Source organism: Gracilinanus agilis, chromosome 2 (assembly GCF_016433145.1).
Source record: "Gracilinanus agilis isolate LMUSP501 chromosome 2, AgileGrace, whole genome shotgun sequence".
Lineage (NCBI taxonomy): Eukaryota > Metazoa > Chordata > Mammalia > Didelphimorphia > Didelphidae > Gracilinanus > Gracilinanus agilis.
In genome coordinates this window covers 392,675,571-392,696,196 of record NC_058131.1, presented here as the reverse complement: position 1 = coordinate 392,696,196, position 20,626 = coordinate 392,675,571, and the positions used below count along the sequence as shown (strand labels likewise).

The following is a 20,626-nucleotide window of genomic DNA, read 5'->3' as shown; positions in this document are numbered from 1 at the left end:
TTGCTAAGTTTTTTTTTTTTTTTAATGCCCCACAATCCTGACATTTTAATTATGATTTCACCAACTCTCCTGGCACAGGAACTCACACAAATAAGTTTGTCATTTCTGAGAGTCTTCCTGAAATGCTTTTTATATATCGAAGCTCATTACATAGTCTTCTAGTCATCTGTCATACAGATCAAAAGGTATGCATTCTTTGATAGCCCTTTGGACCTTTTTTTTTTTTAAAAGGACCCTTCTTAATTTTTTAAAAAATATCTCTTCTCTATAAAAAGTGTCCTTTGCAAATTAGCCAAGCTTTATTAGTTTTCTAATTCCTAGCTTTTTTGATCCTTTGTACCTAATTATCTTACATATTCAGTAAGGATTTTGAGTAGTCTCTATGTTTCTAGTGTATCTAATCCTTTTTTACTATTTCTTATACTTTTTTTCTTAACCGATGCCTGTATTTTATAGTTCTCTTTTTTAAAATTGAAGAAGCATGTAATAGAGATCTTTGGTTTACCCCCTCCTGCCAGAAAGTTGTTTTTTTCTTGCATTGTAATTACTTTTCTATAATGGTCCATCCACAAATTCATTTTCTACTAGTCCTTGTTTGCTACTTAGGACGTTGTGTGGGTTTTAAGAAGTAGTAATTTGTCCTGTTTAGAAACCTGTTGCTCACCTCTCACTAATGAGACATTTTGCATGGTGATCAGTATTTGATATTGTTACATTCTGAACTTGTTTAGCAGTTTTGCCAGTCTTATTTAATATTTTTCAAGTCCAAGTCTACCAGAAATTAGGCTTAGACGATACTTCATGACATGTTCTAAATACGTAGGTGACTTTAATATAAAACCATTCTTTTTGAAAAATTAGAAAAGTAAATCATCTACTTTCTTTAAACCCTTACCTTCTGTCTTAGAATCAATAATGTCTGTTGGTTCTAAGGCAGAAGAGTGGTAAAGGACTAGGCTATGGGGGTTAAGTGACTTGCCCAGGGTCACACAGCTAGGAAGTGTCTGAGGCCAGATTTGAACCTAGGCCCTCCGGTCTCAATCCACTGAGCCACCAAGCTCCCCTCACCACCCCCACCACTCCCATATACTTTCTATAGCAATGGATAGGAGATACTTTCTTAACCAAACAACAGAGGCAATTATAATAATAAAATAGATAATTTTGATTACACAAAACTGAAAAGTTCCTATATAGACAAAATTAATACACCTAGGGTAAATAGGGAAGCAGTCAAATGGGGAAAAAATAATCTTTGTAACATTTCTGTGATAAGGCCCTCGTATCCAAGACACAAAAACTATGTATAACATAAAGTATATTATCATCTATTACATAGATGATATATATATATTGATTATTCCTCTTTGTATAGGTATCAAAGGATTTGAACAAACACCTCTCAAAAGAAAAATTGCAAAATATTAATAATCACATGAAAGAATGTTCTAAATCTCTAATAATAAGAAAAATACAAACCGAAGCAGCCCTGAGATTTTACCTTATACCCTGTAAATTGGCAATAATGACAAAAAATAACAGTAGTCAATGTTGGAAGATTCATGAAATAGTAAGAACACTAATACATTATTGGTGAAGCTGTGAAATGGTACAACAATTTTAGAAAGCAGTTTGGAATTATGCAAGTAAAATGACTAAATGTCCATATCCTTTGAACCAGAGACTCCATTACTTGACTTTGCCCCAAGGAAAACCATTGATAAGAAAGTCCCCGTATGCAGCAGAATATTTATTGCAGCACTTTTTTGTGATGGCAAATAAAGAATTCGAAATCTAGTAGATGCTTATTAATTGGGGACTGGCTAAACAAATTGTGATAAATGAATGTAATGGAATAATTACCATGTTATAAGAAATGATGTGCGATGAATACAGAAAAGCATGGCACGATCTATATGAACCCATAATCAAAAAAACAATTTGCACAATGACTATAACAATGTAAGTGGAAAGAACAACCACACGCAAAAATTAAAAAACAAATATAAAAATCAAGGATGGCTCAAATGGGAGATATGAAAAGACCCATAATTGTATACCTTTAGCACACAAGTGTGGCACATTGCACATGTTTTCTGACTTTTTCAGTATACTACTCAACTGTGCCAATCCTCCTCCTCCCCCGTCCACTCCCTTTTTTCTCTTTAAAAAGATACTATTTGTTTTATGGTATTACTCTTTGGAAGGAAGACGGGATGCTGAAGAAATTTATGATGACAAAGAGAAAGAAGATATTAAAAACTTGCTTAAAAATATTAGTGAAATCTCACTTTTTGTGAAATGTCTTTTCTCATGCAAAAGATGTTCTTGAGGGGGCAGCTGTGTAGCTCAGTGGATTGAGAGCCAGACCTAGAGGCGGGAGGTCCTAGGTTCAAATCTGGCCTCAGACACTTCCCAGCTGTGTGACCCTGGGCAAGTCACTTGACCCCCATTGCCTACCCTTACCACTCTTCTGCCTTGGAGCCAATACACAGTATTGACTCCAAGATGGAAGGTAAGGGTTTAAAAAAAATTGTTCCTTAATGAATCTCATTAACTTGTTAGACTTCTAATTTATTGCTATATGTTGTGATATATGCTATCACTTAATCATTTTTCTATGTCTTTATTATTTAAACATATACCATTCTTTTTATGTAGTAAAATTTTTATCTTGTCATTCATAGCCTTCCTCCCACATAGTGTCATATTGCCTTCTATTTGTTCTTGTTTGGTTCTTCCTAGAGAATTTATAGTCTGGCAAGATTATATTCCATTGGTCTACTTCAAAATGGATCAAGTTTCCAAATTTCCAAAACTGGTTGAACTAATGTTCGATATTTTTTGTGTAAAAAACTAATATTTTTCCCATTTTGTTTATTTTTCATATAGTCACACATTCTGGCTTGACTTCTTTGTCCCATCAGTGGTTCTAGACAGACTGATTGTCTCAGGCTAAAGCATGATTCACTTGAGGCCAAGGGTGCTATGGTGTGAAATAGAGTAGTGAGCTAAGGATGGAATGTGACATTTTCTTTTATCTTCTAACAGCGTTCTGCAATTTCTCCATTTCTTTTTGGAAAGTTGTCTAATGAAAAGGTCATACCCTCATTCTGTCATCTATTCTGTTTCTTCGATTCTTAAATTTTATTGATATATATTTTTTACATTATGGATTGTTCCCAGTATCCTTCTCTGTCCTATTCCAGAGAGCCATCCCATATGACAGTATTTTTAAAAGGGGAAGAAAGAAAAGAGTAACGTTATGTTCAATACATAGAAAAAGGATGAAAAAAACATGCAGTGTATCACAAACCACCTCTTCAAAGGAATGTGGCAAAGTGTCTTTTTAGAACTTTTCTTTGGGGCTTTATAATTTTGTAACATTTGTTTTTGATTATTTTGTAGTGGTTTTTGCCACGTACATCGTTGTCATCTTTCTTATAGAACAGTATTAATCCATTATTGTAATGTATTACAATTTGCTTAGCCATTCCCCAGTTGATGGGTATCTGCTTTTTCTAAATTCTTTGCTACCACCAAAAATACATAAATATTTCGGTGTATTTACAGACTTATCTTAGACCTCCTTAGAGTACATGCCTCATAGTAAGGATGTTTAGGTTGGAGGGTTTGGACATTTTACTTACTTTATTTTCATCTTACTCTTATTTTTTAATCCCCAGAACTCCAAGCTATCTGCACTGACTGCCGTGGTCCCAGATATCCCAGGTTTCCGCAAGATCCTGCCCCGATCTGATTATATCATCATTCCCAAGAGTACCCTACAAGAAGATCAGAGCTGTCAGTCATTAGAGCTATGTGTGGCTCAAGGCCCCACCAAAGGGATATCGGTCCCCTCCAGGGCTACTCAGGAGACACTCCCAAGCATTCTGAATGTGGAACCCAGCCAGTCAGGTACAGCAGAGCAGTGCATCACTATCGAGGGGCTGGCAGAGGAGGTGGGTGCTCAGCCTAACAATGTCCAGGAGATGGTTACTTCAGAGATCCTATCCCATGATGTAGTCCTGGAGGAGGCTGCCTTAGAGGTAGGGGAGAACCACCCTTATCAGACAAGTCTGGTCATTGAGGAGACTTTGCTGAACAGTTCTCAAGATATCCCCAGTGGAAGTCTGGCTGTGTCCCACCCTCAAGTGGGAGATAATGTGTCTGTGGTGGCTGTTGTGAGGGTAAGTAAATTAAATCCTGATTTCATATATTTCTATCTTAAGCTATTACAGTGTCAACCAGAGTTGTCTAGAGTTTGATGTGAGGAAAAGAGACCTAAATTTAGTGTTTCTTGTTTTCTGTGTTGTAAATGCTGTGGAATTCACCATTTTGCTTATTTGAGGACCTTAAAGCCCCTACATTTCTTTATATTTTCATTTTCAACAGCTTCCTTTGGCTTAATTTAATTATAATTAACTTGATTCATATGAGAAAAGACATAAACTTGGTTAACATCAGTCTTATCTTAGGATATAAATTTAAAAATAGTTTTATATGACTCCATCTTAGGATATGTTCAAGGACCTAAAACCTCCAATATTGTTTGTATTTATCTGTATACTCTTGTTTAGACATAGTAATATATCTGGAAACAAAACTTTTTTTAAAACAGTCTAGAATTGAGAGAGTTGGCATAAGTTAAGGAGGGGAAAAGGTGGTTGTTTTTTTTTTTTTGGTCTTGGGTATGGATCTCTTTCAAGGAGATAGGGTTGGTGGCTTGCCTGAAAGTCAAAAAAAATCCCAGCTCCTGGTCACAAATAGCTCAATCATGTGGGTGTTGGGAGTTGCAATGCAATCCCCTTAGCATCATCCTTTCTTTGCTGTAGAAGTACCCCTGTACAAGCAGAGAGGGCCTCAGAATTTAAGCTCACTTTAACTTTATTAGATGGGGCATCTTGTGGCTATATACCAGGAGGCAAATAAAATCTGTGCGCTTTAACATGTCTCTGTACCTCCTATGTTTTATTGTTATAACAAAAAATTTTGGCATTGGCTGTGTTTTATATGACTATATTGTACAAATGCCCCTTTCTGTTCTCTGCTTTTGATTCTGCTTAGGGAATAACTGGATTGAACTACATTTCTTTGATAATTTGTGTTGTGGGAGGCATTGGATGCTATTTGCTCCACCTTAATATTAGAAACCCTATAATATTTTTTCCTTAACTCCCCCAGGGATGATTGTAGTAGTGAGAGAATTCTTTTGTAATGTCCAGACCTAAAGAGTGACCAACATTAGATACGGGAAAGAGTTGTAAACTGAGAGTCTGAAGAGCTGAGTTCCAGTCCCATTTCTTCCATTTGACCTTTTTCTAATGTGTATTTGTAGGACTCCAATGAAAGCAGTTCCTCGGCACCAACCACACAGTTTATCATGCTGCCTCTGCCCACCCACTCAGTTGTGGAAAACTCTGCCTCTATCAAGCTGGTTAGTATAGAGGGAATAGCTTTGTGATTATTTGGGGCAGTGAATTTGCATTTGGTTGAGACTGCTGCTATTGATTCAAGGTGACTTTACTGCCACCTTTCTGGGAAATAAGAAAATTTACTATCATAGAATGTTATGAAGAAGGTCCTTTAGAGTCTCTAGTCAAATCTCTTCATTTTACAGAGAAAAAAAGTATATCCCAGTAGATGAAACTGATCGATTTGCTCACAGTCACACTACTAATTAGTGTAGAAGTGAGGCATAGAATCCAGACCTTCCAGATTTTTGAAGGTTTTCTGCTCTGTTGGGCTACTTCTGGTGTCACTTTTCCCTCTCTTTTGGCTTATATTACTTCTATATGGACTGGCATTTTATAAGCTAATATGTATGTATTTGGATATGTATGAAACAAGTTAAACACACCTATTTAACTTGAAACATTCCATCTAAAAATCCATTATTGATAAGGACAGCTAATGGATAGATCTGAGAAGAAACAAAAGAATAGTCCCATAGTCTAGAATCTAGACTCTACATATATATCCTTAGCTTGTGCTACTGCTACCCTCATTCTTCATTTCCTAGGACTGATAGGTATGACATATACCCAGTAAGCTCTCACATTTTCCCAAAGGAAATTCTTAATTTTTGGTCAAATTAGATGAAGAGGCAAGAACCAAACAGAGAAAGTAACATTATCTGAATTGGGAAACTAGAGATCATGGTCCGTTCTCAGCACTGCTATTAACTAGCAATATGATCTTGGACTAGTCTATTCCCTGGGCCTGTTTCTTTTTAAAAATATGTATCTCTCAGGTGCCTTCCAACTCTAATGTTCTATGAGTAAATGTATGAGTGCTATCCTCATGTGAGTTGATTGTATTCTTATGCCTATAAATGTCAACAAGACTGATGGAATTCAGATTGTATTAATTCTTTTTCCTTCTCTCCTTCCAAGACTACTACTTATACTCGCAGGGGCCATGGAAACTGCACCAGCCCTGGCTGCTCTTTTACCTATGTCACCAGGCACAAACCACCAAAGTGTCCAACATGTGGCAATTTTCTGGGAGGGAAGTGGATCCCAAAGGTAAGGTATACGAAATATTTTTTAAACATGAGAATCCCTGAATTACACATTTATTTCTTTCATTGGAAACATTTTGTTTATTATAATTTGTTGGAGACTTGACTTTAAACACAACACCAATTATATTTAGAGTGATTAGTGTAGGTACTCTTTTAACTAATATAGATTAAAATACTCCTGACTGTAATGAGTATTTGTTAATTAAGTAAGCAATAAAAGATTATTGATAGGTTAGGTATAGGTAGATGGAGAGCTGAGTTTGAGTTAACTGGATTTCTTTAAGTCAGAGTGGAATCTTAAAAAGATGATGGGAAGAGAACTGTCCCAAAAAACCTTGGGAAAGATCATTGAACCAACAATCATTCTTTGAAAGGACCTGAATAAGGAAGGTGGTCCAAGGAACTTGCTCTGAGAGTTGGAGAAGATCTGTTGATACTCATTTGGAAAAATACTATTATCAAGAAGAGAGAGAAAGTGGTGTTGCAGTTGCTCTGTTTTGCCAGTAGTTGCAGGAGAGAGCAACTGCTGAGTGGTGGTGTCTGAAATTCTAATAGGCTGAGTTACATCTGAGCAGAAGAAAGAAATCCGGTTTTATCTATTACTGTTTTTAAAATTATATTTTAGTTTTAAGATAGATACATCGTTGAGGAATTAGTTAGATAATGTAGAATAAGGAAGATTACATTTGCTAATCAAGAAGAAGCCTTTTGTGAGGCAGAATTTAGGGAAATATAGATTAGATTTTATTAGTGTTAGGGAATATTTTACTATAGGTATTTTCCTGCTTCCTTTTCCTTTCCCTTTCTTACCATTTTAAAAGTTATAATAAATAGGGTTTTATATAAATAATCTGAGCAGGATTTTTCTTCAACTGCTTAGAACAACCATTTTTTCCCAACTGTCAACCCAGGATCACATCAATTTAAGAGCCTGCCCACATCACTAGCAACTATTGGTAAATACAAATACCAATAAATAATAAGGTTCAATATACCTTATTACATGACTAAGTATATGTTAATGGCTCAAACTTTAGCACCTTGCTACCAATCTGGCGATGAGCTTCAAGCATATAATATCTCCAGTAATTTAGTGATCGCTTCTTCTAGATCCCTTTCATTTTTTTTTTTGTTCAGTCACAGTACTCAAATGAATCATTTTGGAAATTTCTTGCACTGATACAGATTACAGCTCATCCATGTCTGCTTCCATTGTGTCACCCCCATAAGCTTTCACAGAGGAGGTTCATCTAATATGTTTGATTTCCCTTGACATTTAAAGGATTCTAGTAGAGCACTTGGGCTATTCTGTTCACCTGTCATCCCTTATTCTTGCCACATGGTCATCCCATATTCTTTTTCTATCATTAGAGTTTCTTGATTATATCTTCTGCTCCTGTGATTCCTTAGAGTTTCTTATTGGTTATATTTTGTAACCTGTTTGTACCCATCATGTGCTTTCACAGTACTCTTTAAATGAAATCCACTTAGTTAAATTTGTGCAAATTGGTGTATTATAATTTGCACAGAATTTAACTAATTAACTGGAATATTGGTTAAATATATGGGCCTCCTGGGGTGGTTAGGTGATTCAGTGAATAAAGAACCAGGTCCAGAAATGGGAAGTCCTGTGTTCAAATGTAACCTCAGATAACTTCCTAGCTGTGTGACCCTGGGCAAGTCACTTAAACCCCTTTACATAGTCCTTACTGCTCTTCTGCCTAAGAATCAATATATAACATTGATTCTAAAATAGAAGGAAAGGTTTTTTTTTTTTAAGGGCCTTTGTTTTTATGAGAAGTTTGGTATTATTAAAGCAATCTTGCTGTTTCAGAAAGGAAATAAATTACATTCTCTTTTTCAGTTCTTAGACCAGCTTATTGTTCATCTCTTTTATCTGTCCATTTCTTGTCAGATATCAAATAGGCTCTGTTGGTTGTCCATTCAGATTCATGCAGTAACCTTCATTCTTCGCCACTTAGTCTTTCCTTATGGATAGCCAGGTCATACTCTTTTGAGTGATTAAAAAATTGTCTTCTAAGAAGCTCTGCACTGTTCTAGGGTTTATTCAATCAGTAGATTGACATCTACCAAATAAGAGCATATGGAAAACCTTACCATCCCAGGAAATCTTTCCTTAAATTGGATCTTCCATCCAACATGGCAAGGATACATATCTTCCTGTTTAGTGACTCCCTTGAAATGTATGTGCAGAGAGTTGTTACACAATGTTATTTACGTTCTGTATTTTAAAAAATTTAAATGATTTTGATATGTGAATAAGATAATTTTTGAAAAAGAGCCAGTAAGATATCATTTTGTTCTATTAATAAAAATCTTTTACTTAATCAAAAAAAGTAATTCCTGTTGGATCTTCTAATTTTCTATCTCTTTCACTCAGTCATCAAATGTTAAAGATGTGATCCATTGTTGAATATATTTTATGAAAGCCTTCTCATTCTCTACAAATATCCTAAAGTGGTATGCCTTCAATTCCTATCAAAATGATATTTTCTTGGTATCCTTTTTTGGTATTAATAAGACTTGAAATTTTTTCCCATGCCTTTAGTGTTTTCCCTTCTTTTAGATACTTTGTATATTAATCTGTGCCATCAAGATCATGCCATTTCCAACACATTGCTATAGTATATACACTTGATCTAATCTAACTACTTTTCTAGTCATTCTCTTTAGTGCCATTTCTGACTTGTCTATAAATAGTACAGCTGAGACTATGTTGTTAGAATTTTTCATAGTGATTCCAAAGAATTTTATGGAGTAAGTAGTTTATTATAGTATATTAAAAAAATTTTTTTTAGTTAACCAATTACATGTACTAACAGTCTTCCACATAAGTTTTCTGAAGTTGGAACATTTAAGAATTTTTTTTTTTTGATCATGACTTTCAGGTAGACCAATAATTCTTAGATTGTTTCTTCTGGATCTATTTTCCAGGTCAGTTTTTTTTTAATGAGATATCTCATATTTTCTTCTATTTTTTTTTCATTCTTTTGATTGTTTTATTGTTTCTTGATAAAATTTTTAGCTTCTATTTTCCTAGTTCTAATTTTTATGAAATTAATTTCTTCTATGAGCTTTCTAACCTCTTTTTCTATTTAGCCAATTCTACTTTTTTAGAAACTCTTTTCTTTATTGGATTTTTGTGCCTTTTTTTCTATTTGGCCAAATTGCTTTTTAAGCTGTTATTTTCTTCTGGTATTACTTTTATTTCTCTTCTACATTTTTATTCTACCTCTATTATTTGATTTTTAAATTCTTTTTTGAGGTCTATCAGAGGCTGAGACCAATTTCCATTTTTCTTTGAAGTTTTGTGTGTGGTTGCTTTGATTTCACTGTTCCCTTCTGAGTCTGTGCCTTGCTCTTCCTTGTTTATAAGTTTTATGGTTAGCCTTTTTTTTTAAAAATTTGCTCATTTTCCTAGCCTTTTTTTTTTTTTTTTTTAAACTCTTACCTTACCTTACCTTAAAGGTGAGTTCTGGTCTCAAGATAGAGGATGCACTCTCTCTCTAAAACTTCAGTTTTTCCTTGCTGCTACCCACAGCTCTGGTTCTGGGTTTCTGTAAGTTTCAGTTCTTCTAAGGTGGAATGATGGTCTATGGGCTGGGAACTCTGAAAGTTACCTCTCACTGCTGATTCAGTCTCCTCTAGGGACTGCTGATGGCTTGCAGAGGTCATAACACTGTAAGCTACCTTGTGCTGGGGCTCAGGACCACACCTGAAGCCTGAGCAAGGGCTCTGAGTCTCACTCTGGGCTTACATAGGCCAGGTGTGCTGCAGCCTGCCTTGCCCTGGGTCTTGGGATCTCAGTGAAGGCTTGGAGTCTCACTCTGGGCTTCACCAACCTATTACATTGTGGGCTACCCTGCAATGGAGCTTTGGGCTTCACTGCAGGCTTGGCATGGACTCTGTTCCTCCCCTTAGACTTGAATGGGTCAGGCACTGCATGCTACCTTATACTTGGGCTTGGGGCTTCACTGCAGGCTTGTGCTAGGACTTGGAGCTTTAATGGGTGAGTATGAGGTGCTCTGCTGTTGGCTTAGGCAGGGTCCCAGGATCTTGAATTTGACTTGGGCCCAGGTTCAGAACCAGGAGTGGGGAAGTGAGTGGCTTGTACTCTTTGGAGCAGCTTTGTTGCTGGTGGGGCTCCCCTCTTATTGTAGTGAAATATCCCCTTTCCAACTATCTTCTAATTTGATTTCTTCAGGAGAACTATTTCACTCTGTTCCCTTATTGGTTCTGTCATTCCAGTATTTGTTTTGAGGCATTATTTTAAGCTTTATTTGAGAGGATTTTCAGAGCATTCCAGCTTTCTGTGTTTCTATTCCACCATCTTGGCTTCCAAGAGTCTATTACAGTTTTTTAAAATAAATCTTTACCTTTTTATATTATCCTCTTTCTAGTTTTGTCTTTAAATGCAAGGACCAAATGTATCATTTGATATGCAAAAAATCCATAATTTTACTTTGAAATAAAATATTTTATCCTGTTATCTCTGTTTTCTTTGCCTTAGAAATAAAAAGTGTTATATCATTTGATTCAGTGTAGTCTTTCAGGGTCCTCTTAAATTCTGGACTGAGTGCTAAATTGATAGAATCTTTCATTTCTTTTTTGCTTTGTGATAAAGTATTGCTCATAATTGTCCATCATCCTCCTTTGAAAATTTTCACAAAAAAAGTTATGTTCTATTCCAGGGTTTGTTGCCTTTGGAAGCCACATCTTTCTGTTTGTCAAGTAAATCAGGTGTTTCCTGACTAAGGTGTTTTCTGGTTTTTTGTTTTTTGTGTTTTTTTGGGGGGGTTCTCTTTGTTATGTTGATTGATTTGCATGGGTTAAGCATATTTTAAATTGTTTTATTCAGGGTCAGTGCTATTTCTCTTGAACATTTTCCATTTTTGATGATCAGTTAATTTGCTTCAGAATTGAGTTGTTCACTATTATTCTTTCTTTTCTGCTTTTTTACTAATTCTGGTCTTAGCTCTGAGAATATGATGGTCTGACAACAACAAAGATTCTCCAGTCAATACAAATAAATTCCTATTTGTGAAAAATTTCTGCTTATTTTTATGTTACTTGGTGTTTGTCATGCCTGGCATCTGAATTTTTTCTTATAGTTTAATATAAAGAAGTGATGCTTCCGTCTAGCCGTATAAGTCATTGATCTCTTTAAATCCTTTTTGAACCATGCTTTCTTAAATTTCTCTCTCTTCTTACCTTTTATCATCTTTGCTTTGAAGTCAAGTAATAGATTATATATTGATTTTACTTGGAGGATTTTTATCAAGTTTTTCATTAAATTTCTTTTCTACCTTTTCATGTTTAGCAACCAGTATTGCTATATAAAATGTAATTATCTTAATGGTGGGATTTTAGAGGTACTTAATGCTAGTACTACTATATCTGATTACCAGATAGCCCATGAAATAATATTTCCTGCTGCCTTTGGGATAAAATCCACTACATTAGCTTCTTTCTTTGCCTCTCCAAGTAGTACCTGGGAGCCAATCTTTTTTAGTTGCAATTTCTTTCTTACAACTGTCTTTAATAAAGCAGAGAAGCCAGTCTAAGTGAAGGAGCTTGGCACCTGAGGGGAAGTTTGGAGGCTGTTTGTGCCCATAGACCAAAACACTACTATCTCCCCCAGGTATTTATGGAGAGGGCCCAATTTCTGAGCTTAAGAGCTGTGAGATCAAAGGACCCTGAGCCCTTGGTCTGAGTTCTGTGCTGAGGCCTGCTTTCCTTTTCACCCCTAGGCAGAAACCTCTGGTGCTTCTTCAACCCTACCCATAAAGTTATCATCATAGGAGGGGGTCCTTTTAGGAGAATCAGCCTGATTGTTGCTTCTGTAGGTGGGGAGTTGCCTTAGCTACTAAAGACCTAGAGGATAAAGTTCTGGCTCTCATTTGTTCTTCTGATTGTTTATAACAAAAATGTCAAGTTTAGAGGAGAGGGGAATGGACCTCTAAGTTTTCAATGTTTCTAAGGTGGTATGATCCAGTATCACTGCTCTCTTGGTCTATACTCTATACCATAACCAGGTAGGGCCCCTGTTCTCTCTACACCACAACTCCTCTTGTCTATAGAACTGTAACCCCTACACAGGGAGGGCCTCTGCCCCCTTGTAACTAATTGTAAGTAGCTCTCTTTGCCCTGGATCATGGTTAGTGGAGTTGCCAAATTATGTTCAGTCCTATGTCCAGTGCAATAATAGGGATCCCCTATAATCTCCCAAGGTGGTTTGTATATTATGAAGCTTTATTATTAGTTCTTTATAGTTAGAACCTGAAGCTAGATCCCAATCCTAAGCCATTAGAAAATACTTAGTGGATAGAGCCTCCCCCATATGTCATTGGCACAGGGAAACAGGGCCCACATGCTCACTCTTTAGAGCACTAGGAACCATAGGAGGTGATTGGGCCAACTTAGTGTGTTAGCATCCACAAGAAGACTATAGATGGGATTTGAAACCAGCATGACCTCCAAACATCCAACTGGGGCTTATCAAGGATATAATAGTCAACAGAATTTCATTTTAGGGATGGTACAGTGAAAAGAAACAGGATATCATTAACACCAATAAGACAAAAGCCAGGGATTAAGTTGGATGTATCAACCACCTTATTCAAGATGGCAGGAGTGACAGCTGAACTAAGGGGTATTTGGGTTCAGGGGAATATAGCACCAAACAAGGAATGTCTAACCTATCTGGGAATGTCAGAGAGATAGTTACTTGCTCTGATACTGTTCCATTCCGTGAACTAAGCCTGGATATAAGAATAAGCAGAAGAAAACTAAATAAAACAAAGAAATAATATGAATTTAGAAACTGAAGCCAGCAAGATAGTATAACTCAGCAATATGTGTAGATAGAATCTTACAGAGAAACAAATGGATTGGCCAACAAGGGCTACAAGGGCAGCTGGATGAATTGAAGCAAGAGGTAAAAAAAATGATGTAATTAGAGTTGAAATAAGACTAATCTCTGGAGGAAAATAATAGAAAGATAATAAATAACTTAAAATTGAAAGTGGAAAACTTTTCGCAAGTAGTAAATTCCTTGAAAAATAGAACGGAACAATAAAACTAATGACTTTCTTACAATAAAAAATATTAAACACATTTTTTTAATTGGAAAAAAAAATTTTAAGGTGTCTACTCTCAGTCAGTTGACCTAGGGTTGAGAAAAGATAATTTAAGAGTCATCAGACTTATGAAAACCACGACTAGATCAGAGCTTGGATACTGCCATTTAAGAAATCAAGAGCATACCCAGAGCTATAAGAACCAGAGAATAAAGTGAAAATAGAAAAAAATCCACCAATCATTTCTTGAAAGAAATCCCAAGTTGAAAATTCCCAGGAATGTCATAGCCAAAATCTTGTCAACATTCCTGATTTTAAAAGATCAGAGCTGAAAAGAAACGTTGTTTCAAATCTGACCTCAGACACTTCCCAGCTGTGTGACCTTGGGCAAGTCACTTGACCTCCATTGCCTACCCTTACCACTCTTCTGCCTTGGAGCCAATACACAGTATTGACTCCAAGATGGAAGGTAAGGGTTTTAAAAAAAAAGAAATACATAAAAAAAATAAAGATTCACACAATTAAAATGAGTGAATAGAGCAAATTTTATTATAGTTCAAGTGAATTCAATAAAAATATGGGGTAGTAATCATGACCTCAAGATAGTGCATAATTAAAACTAAACAAGATAAAACAAAAACAATAAACTTAAAGACAGAAAGAGATAACATCAATTTAATGCATTCATCTAATGGTATAAAACCTAAGTATTTAAATGAAAAGCTAATTGATTTAAAAGGGTATATAGATAGTAAACCATAATAGTTGGGATCTTCAATTTTCCTCTTTTAGAACTTGACAAATTGACAAAAAGATAAACAAGAAAGAGAGTGGAAAAGACTTTATCCACTGTGCCACGTTACTGCCCAACCCCTCAATACATAGCTACTATGTCTGCCAAACAAGTTCCCACATATGTTGTGTCTGAAAATATCTATCTTTCTGAATTTTGAGCTCATTATCTCTGTTAAGATGTAAAAGGCATATCCTGTCATTATTCTTTTGGACACATGGTTTATCATTGCATCTATAAGAATTTTAATGTTTTTCAAAGTTCTCTTTAATGTTGTCCCATGATATAAATTGTTCTTGTTCTCATTTCACTCTGTATCAGTTTCCTTTGAAGTCGCTTTCATCATGTTGCATTATAATATCCAATTATGTTTGTATGCCACAATTTGTTTAGCTGCTTCTCAGTAGGAAGATACCCCCTCTGCGTTTCTGTTTTTTTTGTTTATCATAAAAAAGAGCTGCTATAAATATTTTTGTACATGTTGATCCTTTTCTTCTTTCTTTGATTTCTATAGAATATTTAGGTCTACTAGTGGCATAGGTGGATCAAAGGGTATATACAGTTTGGCAGCTTTCTGGAAATATTTGCAAATTGTTTTCAAGAATAGCTGAACCAATGCAGGCAGCCAGTCAGTAAACATTTGTCAGTTATCTACTTTGTGCCAGGTCCTGTACCTAAGCACTTGGAGTACAAAGAAAGATAAAAGATAGTCTCTACTCCTAAGGAATACAGAACCTAATAGGGTAGTAGTATGGAAGTAACTGTGTAAACCGTCTATATACAGAATAAATTTGAAAGAATCAATAGAGAATTGAGAGATCATGGAAAGATTTCCTGTGGAAGGTCTGTGGCTTAGATTGAGAGGCAAAGATGAGGAAAGAGAGAGCATTTCGTGCATGGGGGATCAGCCATTGGAATTGCTCACAGTCTGGAAGTGGAGAATATTGTTTGAGATAGTATGGAAGTCAATAACTGGATCATATTAAAAGTGGAGAGGGTATAAAAATGTTATTTATAAAAAGATTGTAATGGAAGAAGCGAACAGATTATGAAGTTCTATGAAATAACAATTCATCATTCTACCAATAATGTATTAGTATACCTGTTTTTACACAGCTTTTCTGATATTTGCTTTTTTTCTTCTTTTATCATGTTTACCTATCTGATAGTTGAAATGAATTCTCAAAATAGCTTTTATTTGCATTTCTCCAATTATTTGTGATTTATAGTATTTTAAAATATGATTGTTGATGGCATGGACTTTTTTCCTTTGAAAACTACCTTTTCATATTTTTTGACCATTTATCTATTGGAGAATGACTCTTAATTGTGTAATTTTAAATAAATTCCTTATCTAGAAAATGAGATCTTTATCAGAGAGACTAGTTGTAATGATTTTCCCTTAGTAATTTCATTCCTTTCTATTTTACTATATTAGATTTGTTTGTGAAAACACTTTTAAATTTTAATATAATAAAAATTGTTCATTTTATCCTGTGGGATCCTCTCTATCACTTGTTTACTCATGAATTCTCCCCCTACCCAAAGATCTAAAAAGTAATTTTTTTTCTTGTGCATCCAGTTTTTTATGATGTGACCTTTTATTTCTAAATCATCTATTCATTTGGCTCTATCTTGATGTATAGTGTGAGGCATTTTTCTAAACCTAATTTCTAACAGATTATTATCCATTTTTCAGATATTTTTGTCAAAGAGCAAGTTTTTCCCATAGTAACTGAAGTCTTTGTGTCTCAAGGAACTTAAAAAATACCTTAGACCAAATGGAATTATAAGTGAGAAGATTATAAGACATTCAGAGAATAATTTTTTCCATTTTTACTAATTGTTGTTACAATAGAGAAATAAGGAAGCCAACTGAAATCCTATGAAGTAAATAATGGCCTGATACAGCAGGGACAGATAAAGCAGTGAGAAAAGTGGGAGTCAGTTTTTCAAGCTGCACACAGAAATTATATTTAACAACTACATGGCACACTTAATTATTTGGACAATTATTAACTATTTATGATAGGTTCATTTCAATAAAATAAAAATGACAATACTATCTATATTTATTTAGAAATTCAATACAATCCAATCAAACTACCTGAATTTTTTCATAGACTTAAGAAAAATAATGCAATTTTTTTGGAGGAACAGAAAGTAAAAAATGTCAGGAGAAAAAAGGTAGAAATGAAAACAGCCTAGCTGAACCAAATCTCAAACAATATAACAAAACAATAATCATCAAGTCTTTTTTGTTAATTAAAAAAAAGAGTATCATTGGAACAGATTAAGTGCAGAAAACTGAGAAGCAATTAAACAATAGTGTAGTATTTGATAGACTGATTACTTGGTTATGGACTCATTATTTCACAAAAATTCTGTGAAAACTGGAAATCAAGCAGAAATCAAACACCACAATAAGCTCCAAATGGATTCTTGACCTAGATAAAAGAGGACCTTTAAATAAAAGAAGCAGGAGAAGAACCTAGAGAAGTAGGTAGAGCACCATCCTTGAATCAGGAAAACCTGGCTTCCATGATTTTACCTCTGACTCATCATATTGACCTGATTGTCCTGGATAAATCACTTAACATTTTGTTGTGTGTGGGTGATTCTAGTTTCTTGAAGGCTATGTGGGGGTAACACAGACTCTTGGTAGGGCTTACTGAACTGTGGTATGGTGCTCATCATAGATTGTCTGTTACCTAGGGAGTACCCTAGTTAAAACTATAGAGCAGGGGTCGGCAACGTATGGCTCTCGAGCCATATCTGGCTCTTTTGAGGGCCAGATATGGCTCTTTCTGCAGGAGCCATAAAGTCAATTTTTTTTTCAGACGCTGTTACAGGAGCGCGCACTTTGAACACTGTACAGCTCTCACAAAATTACATTTTAAAAAATGTGGCGTTTATGGCTCTCACGGCCAAAAAGGTTGCCGACCCCTGCTATAGAGGCTTATCCTGAGTATATAAGTGATGAATTCTTTGACTTATGGCAACTCATAGAAAAAATTAAAAATGCAAAATGAACCTGGATCCTATGTGGTCTTTTTCTAGTTCCAAGGTAATATTGGTAGAATAGTAGAAAATGGTGAGAGATAGCTGAGACTCATAGATTTATGACACTTTATAAATGTTAACTGAACTCACACATCTATGCTCTGCAGTCAGCAGTGAAATAGTGCCCAGAACCTCTTAGCAGGCCTAACATTACTCCTTTATCAGAAAGTAAAACATTAAGGAAATGGTATGTGAGTAGAAGGATGATTCTCCTTGAAAAGGGAAAAAAAAAAATGTTGCAAGTTTTTTTCATAGAAAGACAGCAAGAGGGGCGGCTGGGTAGCTCAGTGGATTGAGAGTCAGGCCTAGAGACGGGAGGTCTTAGGTTCAAATCCGACCTCAGACACTTCCCAGCTGTGTGACCCTGGGCAAGTCACTTGACCCCCATTGCCCACCCTTACCACTCTTCTACCAAGGAGCCAATACACAGAAGTTAAGGGTTTAAAAAAAATTAAAAAAAAAAAGACAGCAAGAAAAATAATTTAATACAACTTATAGTTCTCAAGATGAGTGTAAAAAAGACCACAAAGAAGATAATTTGTAGCATATTCATTCGGGTCTGTTGTAGAGTAAGAAGAAGTAGAGAAATCCTGCAAAAAATGATTGAATGAAAAAGCATATATTAATGTCTTACTATGTGCCAAGCATCGTGCTTAGTACTCTGAATATAATTACAAAAGCAAATCTAGTTCCTGCCTTCAGAGTGCGTATGTCCTAATGGAAGAAATAATAATAATAGCTAGCACTTCCATAGCTACTCTTTAAGATTTATAAAACAATTTACATACATTATCTTAGCTGATCCTCACAACTACCTTTTGGAGTCTAGGGTTCTATAACTTGTACACATAAGTAACAGGAGCAAGATTTGTTTTAAGGCACAGTCTTTCAACTTGAATTCCAGCATTACTTCTACTATATCTTGCTAAGTATTGGAATTCACTTTGTTTTTGTTGCCTGCTTCTCTTGTGTTGATTAAACCCAAAGCGTGTGACTCATGGCCTAAATGACCTATCTTGGACAAAGAACCAGCTTAGAAGTAACATCAATCTGAGTTAAACTACTGTATAGTATAATAATGTACAATGTACTTTATTATTGCTATATTTCATGTTGGTATTATTGTTTGTTTAAATTATCAATTAAACTATTATATGTAAAAAAAATGAGGCAAATGAAAAGGTGACTAAACATGTTATCACCTCTAAGAATTTTGCTACAAAATTTTCCATTTAATTCTCAGGTCTTAATGCTATGAAATGAAGATGTTTGTTTGTTTCTTAGGAAAAGCCAGCCAAAATCAAAGTGGAATTGGGTTCGAGTGTCTCTTCCAAAATTCCTGCCTCTAAAAGAAGTCAGCAACCAATCACCCAGGATCATCAGGTGACTGTGAAGGAAAACTCCTCCAAAGTGACCCTGGAAAACTCAGAAGCTGTGAGCCAGCTCTTGAGTGTGGTACCTGTCGGTGAATCTGTCCAGGAAGGAGAATGGGAGGAGATCATCATTTCAGAGGCTCACATCCTTACTAACCCAGGAACACCAGCTGAGAGTGGGAATGCGTCAGTAGTGACATTGTCAAGGAAACGTAGTATGGACCATGAGGCTACCTCTGGGTCAGATGAAAGAGAGAACTCTCAGCCCCAGGAATCACTACTGACCGAGGGAACCAGGACTTCTAGCCTTCCATCATCCACAGCAAAAAAACTGTCAGGGTAAGTTGTTCTGTGTCTATCTAGGGCTATAAATAGGTCATTTTGACATAGAAAAGACTATCAGTTTCCAGATGTACATCAGTTACCAGAGCACCAGCCCTTAGTTAAGTATAAAATGACTGTCTCCAGAAGGCTGAGTTTGTTGTTGGGGACAGAATTGGCCACAGCCCATGAAATCATCTATTCTTATATAGAGGAGATACAATCTGATTAAATAGCCTATCTTTTGAATCATTGCAGTAAGTGCATATTTATAGGTAAATACTCCTCCAAGAAGCTGAAAATACCTTCGTGTGTATTTTCTTTGATGTCTTCCTAACATTCCCAGGAGATAAGGATAGGGGACAGTCCTCATTTAACAAAAGAGGAAAATGAGGCCTTGAAAGAGCTAAGTATTTAAGTACCTACTATGTATAGTACACTAGGAACTGGTGACAAAAAATAAAAAGTTTCTGCACTACTTTGCCTATGGTTACCCAGTAAGGATAGGATAAGGTAAGGATACAGCTAAACTTTCCAGACTTCAAGCCTTTTACTTGTTCCACTGTTTGATTGTTCCCAGTGCCCCATATGTGCCTAAGATTTCCAGTGAGTTTTTCTTCAGACCCTGGGTGACAGGCTTCTCTTCATATTGCTTTTAGTGAGAAAAGATTGGCCCTTTGTTCTGAGTGTTCATTCTTCTCTGGTTATAAAATTTCTCCTTATTCCTATCCTGTCCATGTGAAGAATGATGTACATATTTGCACTCCCCTTATACTTTCTTCATTCAGGTTACTTGTCTCTTCTCTTACAAATAAATCTTACTGGTCCCACTGCTAACCTGGGGCTTTAAGGCTTCAGCCTGAGAAGTATGGATCAACTCATTAGACTGCTTAGTGAATCACAAATTTCCAGGATTAGGCCTTTGAATGGGAGAAGAGGTGTGGTTCCCTAAGATGTGGTTGCAGTTTGTTGATTTTTTTAAAACATTTATTAATATTTATTTTTTTGAAAAGTTAACATGGTTACATAATTCATGCTCTTACTTTCCCCTTCACACACCCCTCCCCACCGATTTCCTCCTCTCCCCATGGCAGATGTGTATTTCTACTGGTTTTAACATGTGTCATTGATCAAGACCTATTTCCAAATTGTTGATAGTTGCATTGGTGTGGTAGTTTCCAGTCTACATCCCCAATCATGTCCTCCTCAACCCATGTGTTCAAGCAGTTGTTGTTCTTCTGTTTCGACTCCTGTAGTACTTCCTCTGAATGTGGGTAGTGTTCTTTTACATAAATACCTCAGAGTTGTCCTGGATCATTGCATTGCTGCTAGTACAGAAGTCCATTACATTCGATTTTACCATAGTATATCAGTCTCTGTGTACAGTGTTCTTCTGGCTCTGCTCACTCTGCATCAGTTCCTGGAAGTCTTTCCAATTCACATGGAATTC

The 20,626-nt window shown here is 35.8% G+C and overlaps 1 protein-coding gene across 1 annotated transcript in view; it reads left to right on the top strand.

Annotated features, from left to right (window-relative positions):
- Positions 1 to 20,626, top strand: part of HMGXB3 (HMG-box containing 3) — a 57,484-nt gene that overhangs the window by 12,583 nt on the left and 24,275 nt on the right. The window contains exons 4-7 of the mRNA XM_044664505.1: positions 3,687 to 4,190; positions 5,339 to 5,437; positions 6,396 to 6,527; positions 18,767 to 19,194. Coding sequence (XP_044520440.1) covers positions 3,687 to 4,190; positions 5,339 to 5,437; positions 6,396 to 6,527; positions 18,767 to 19,194 — 1,163 coding nt within the window. The remainder of the gene's footprint in view (positions 1 to 3,686; positions 4,191 to 5,338; positions 5,438 to 6,395; positions 6,528 to 18,766; positions 19,195 to 20,626) is intronic.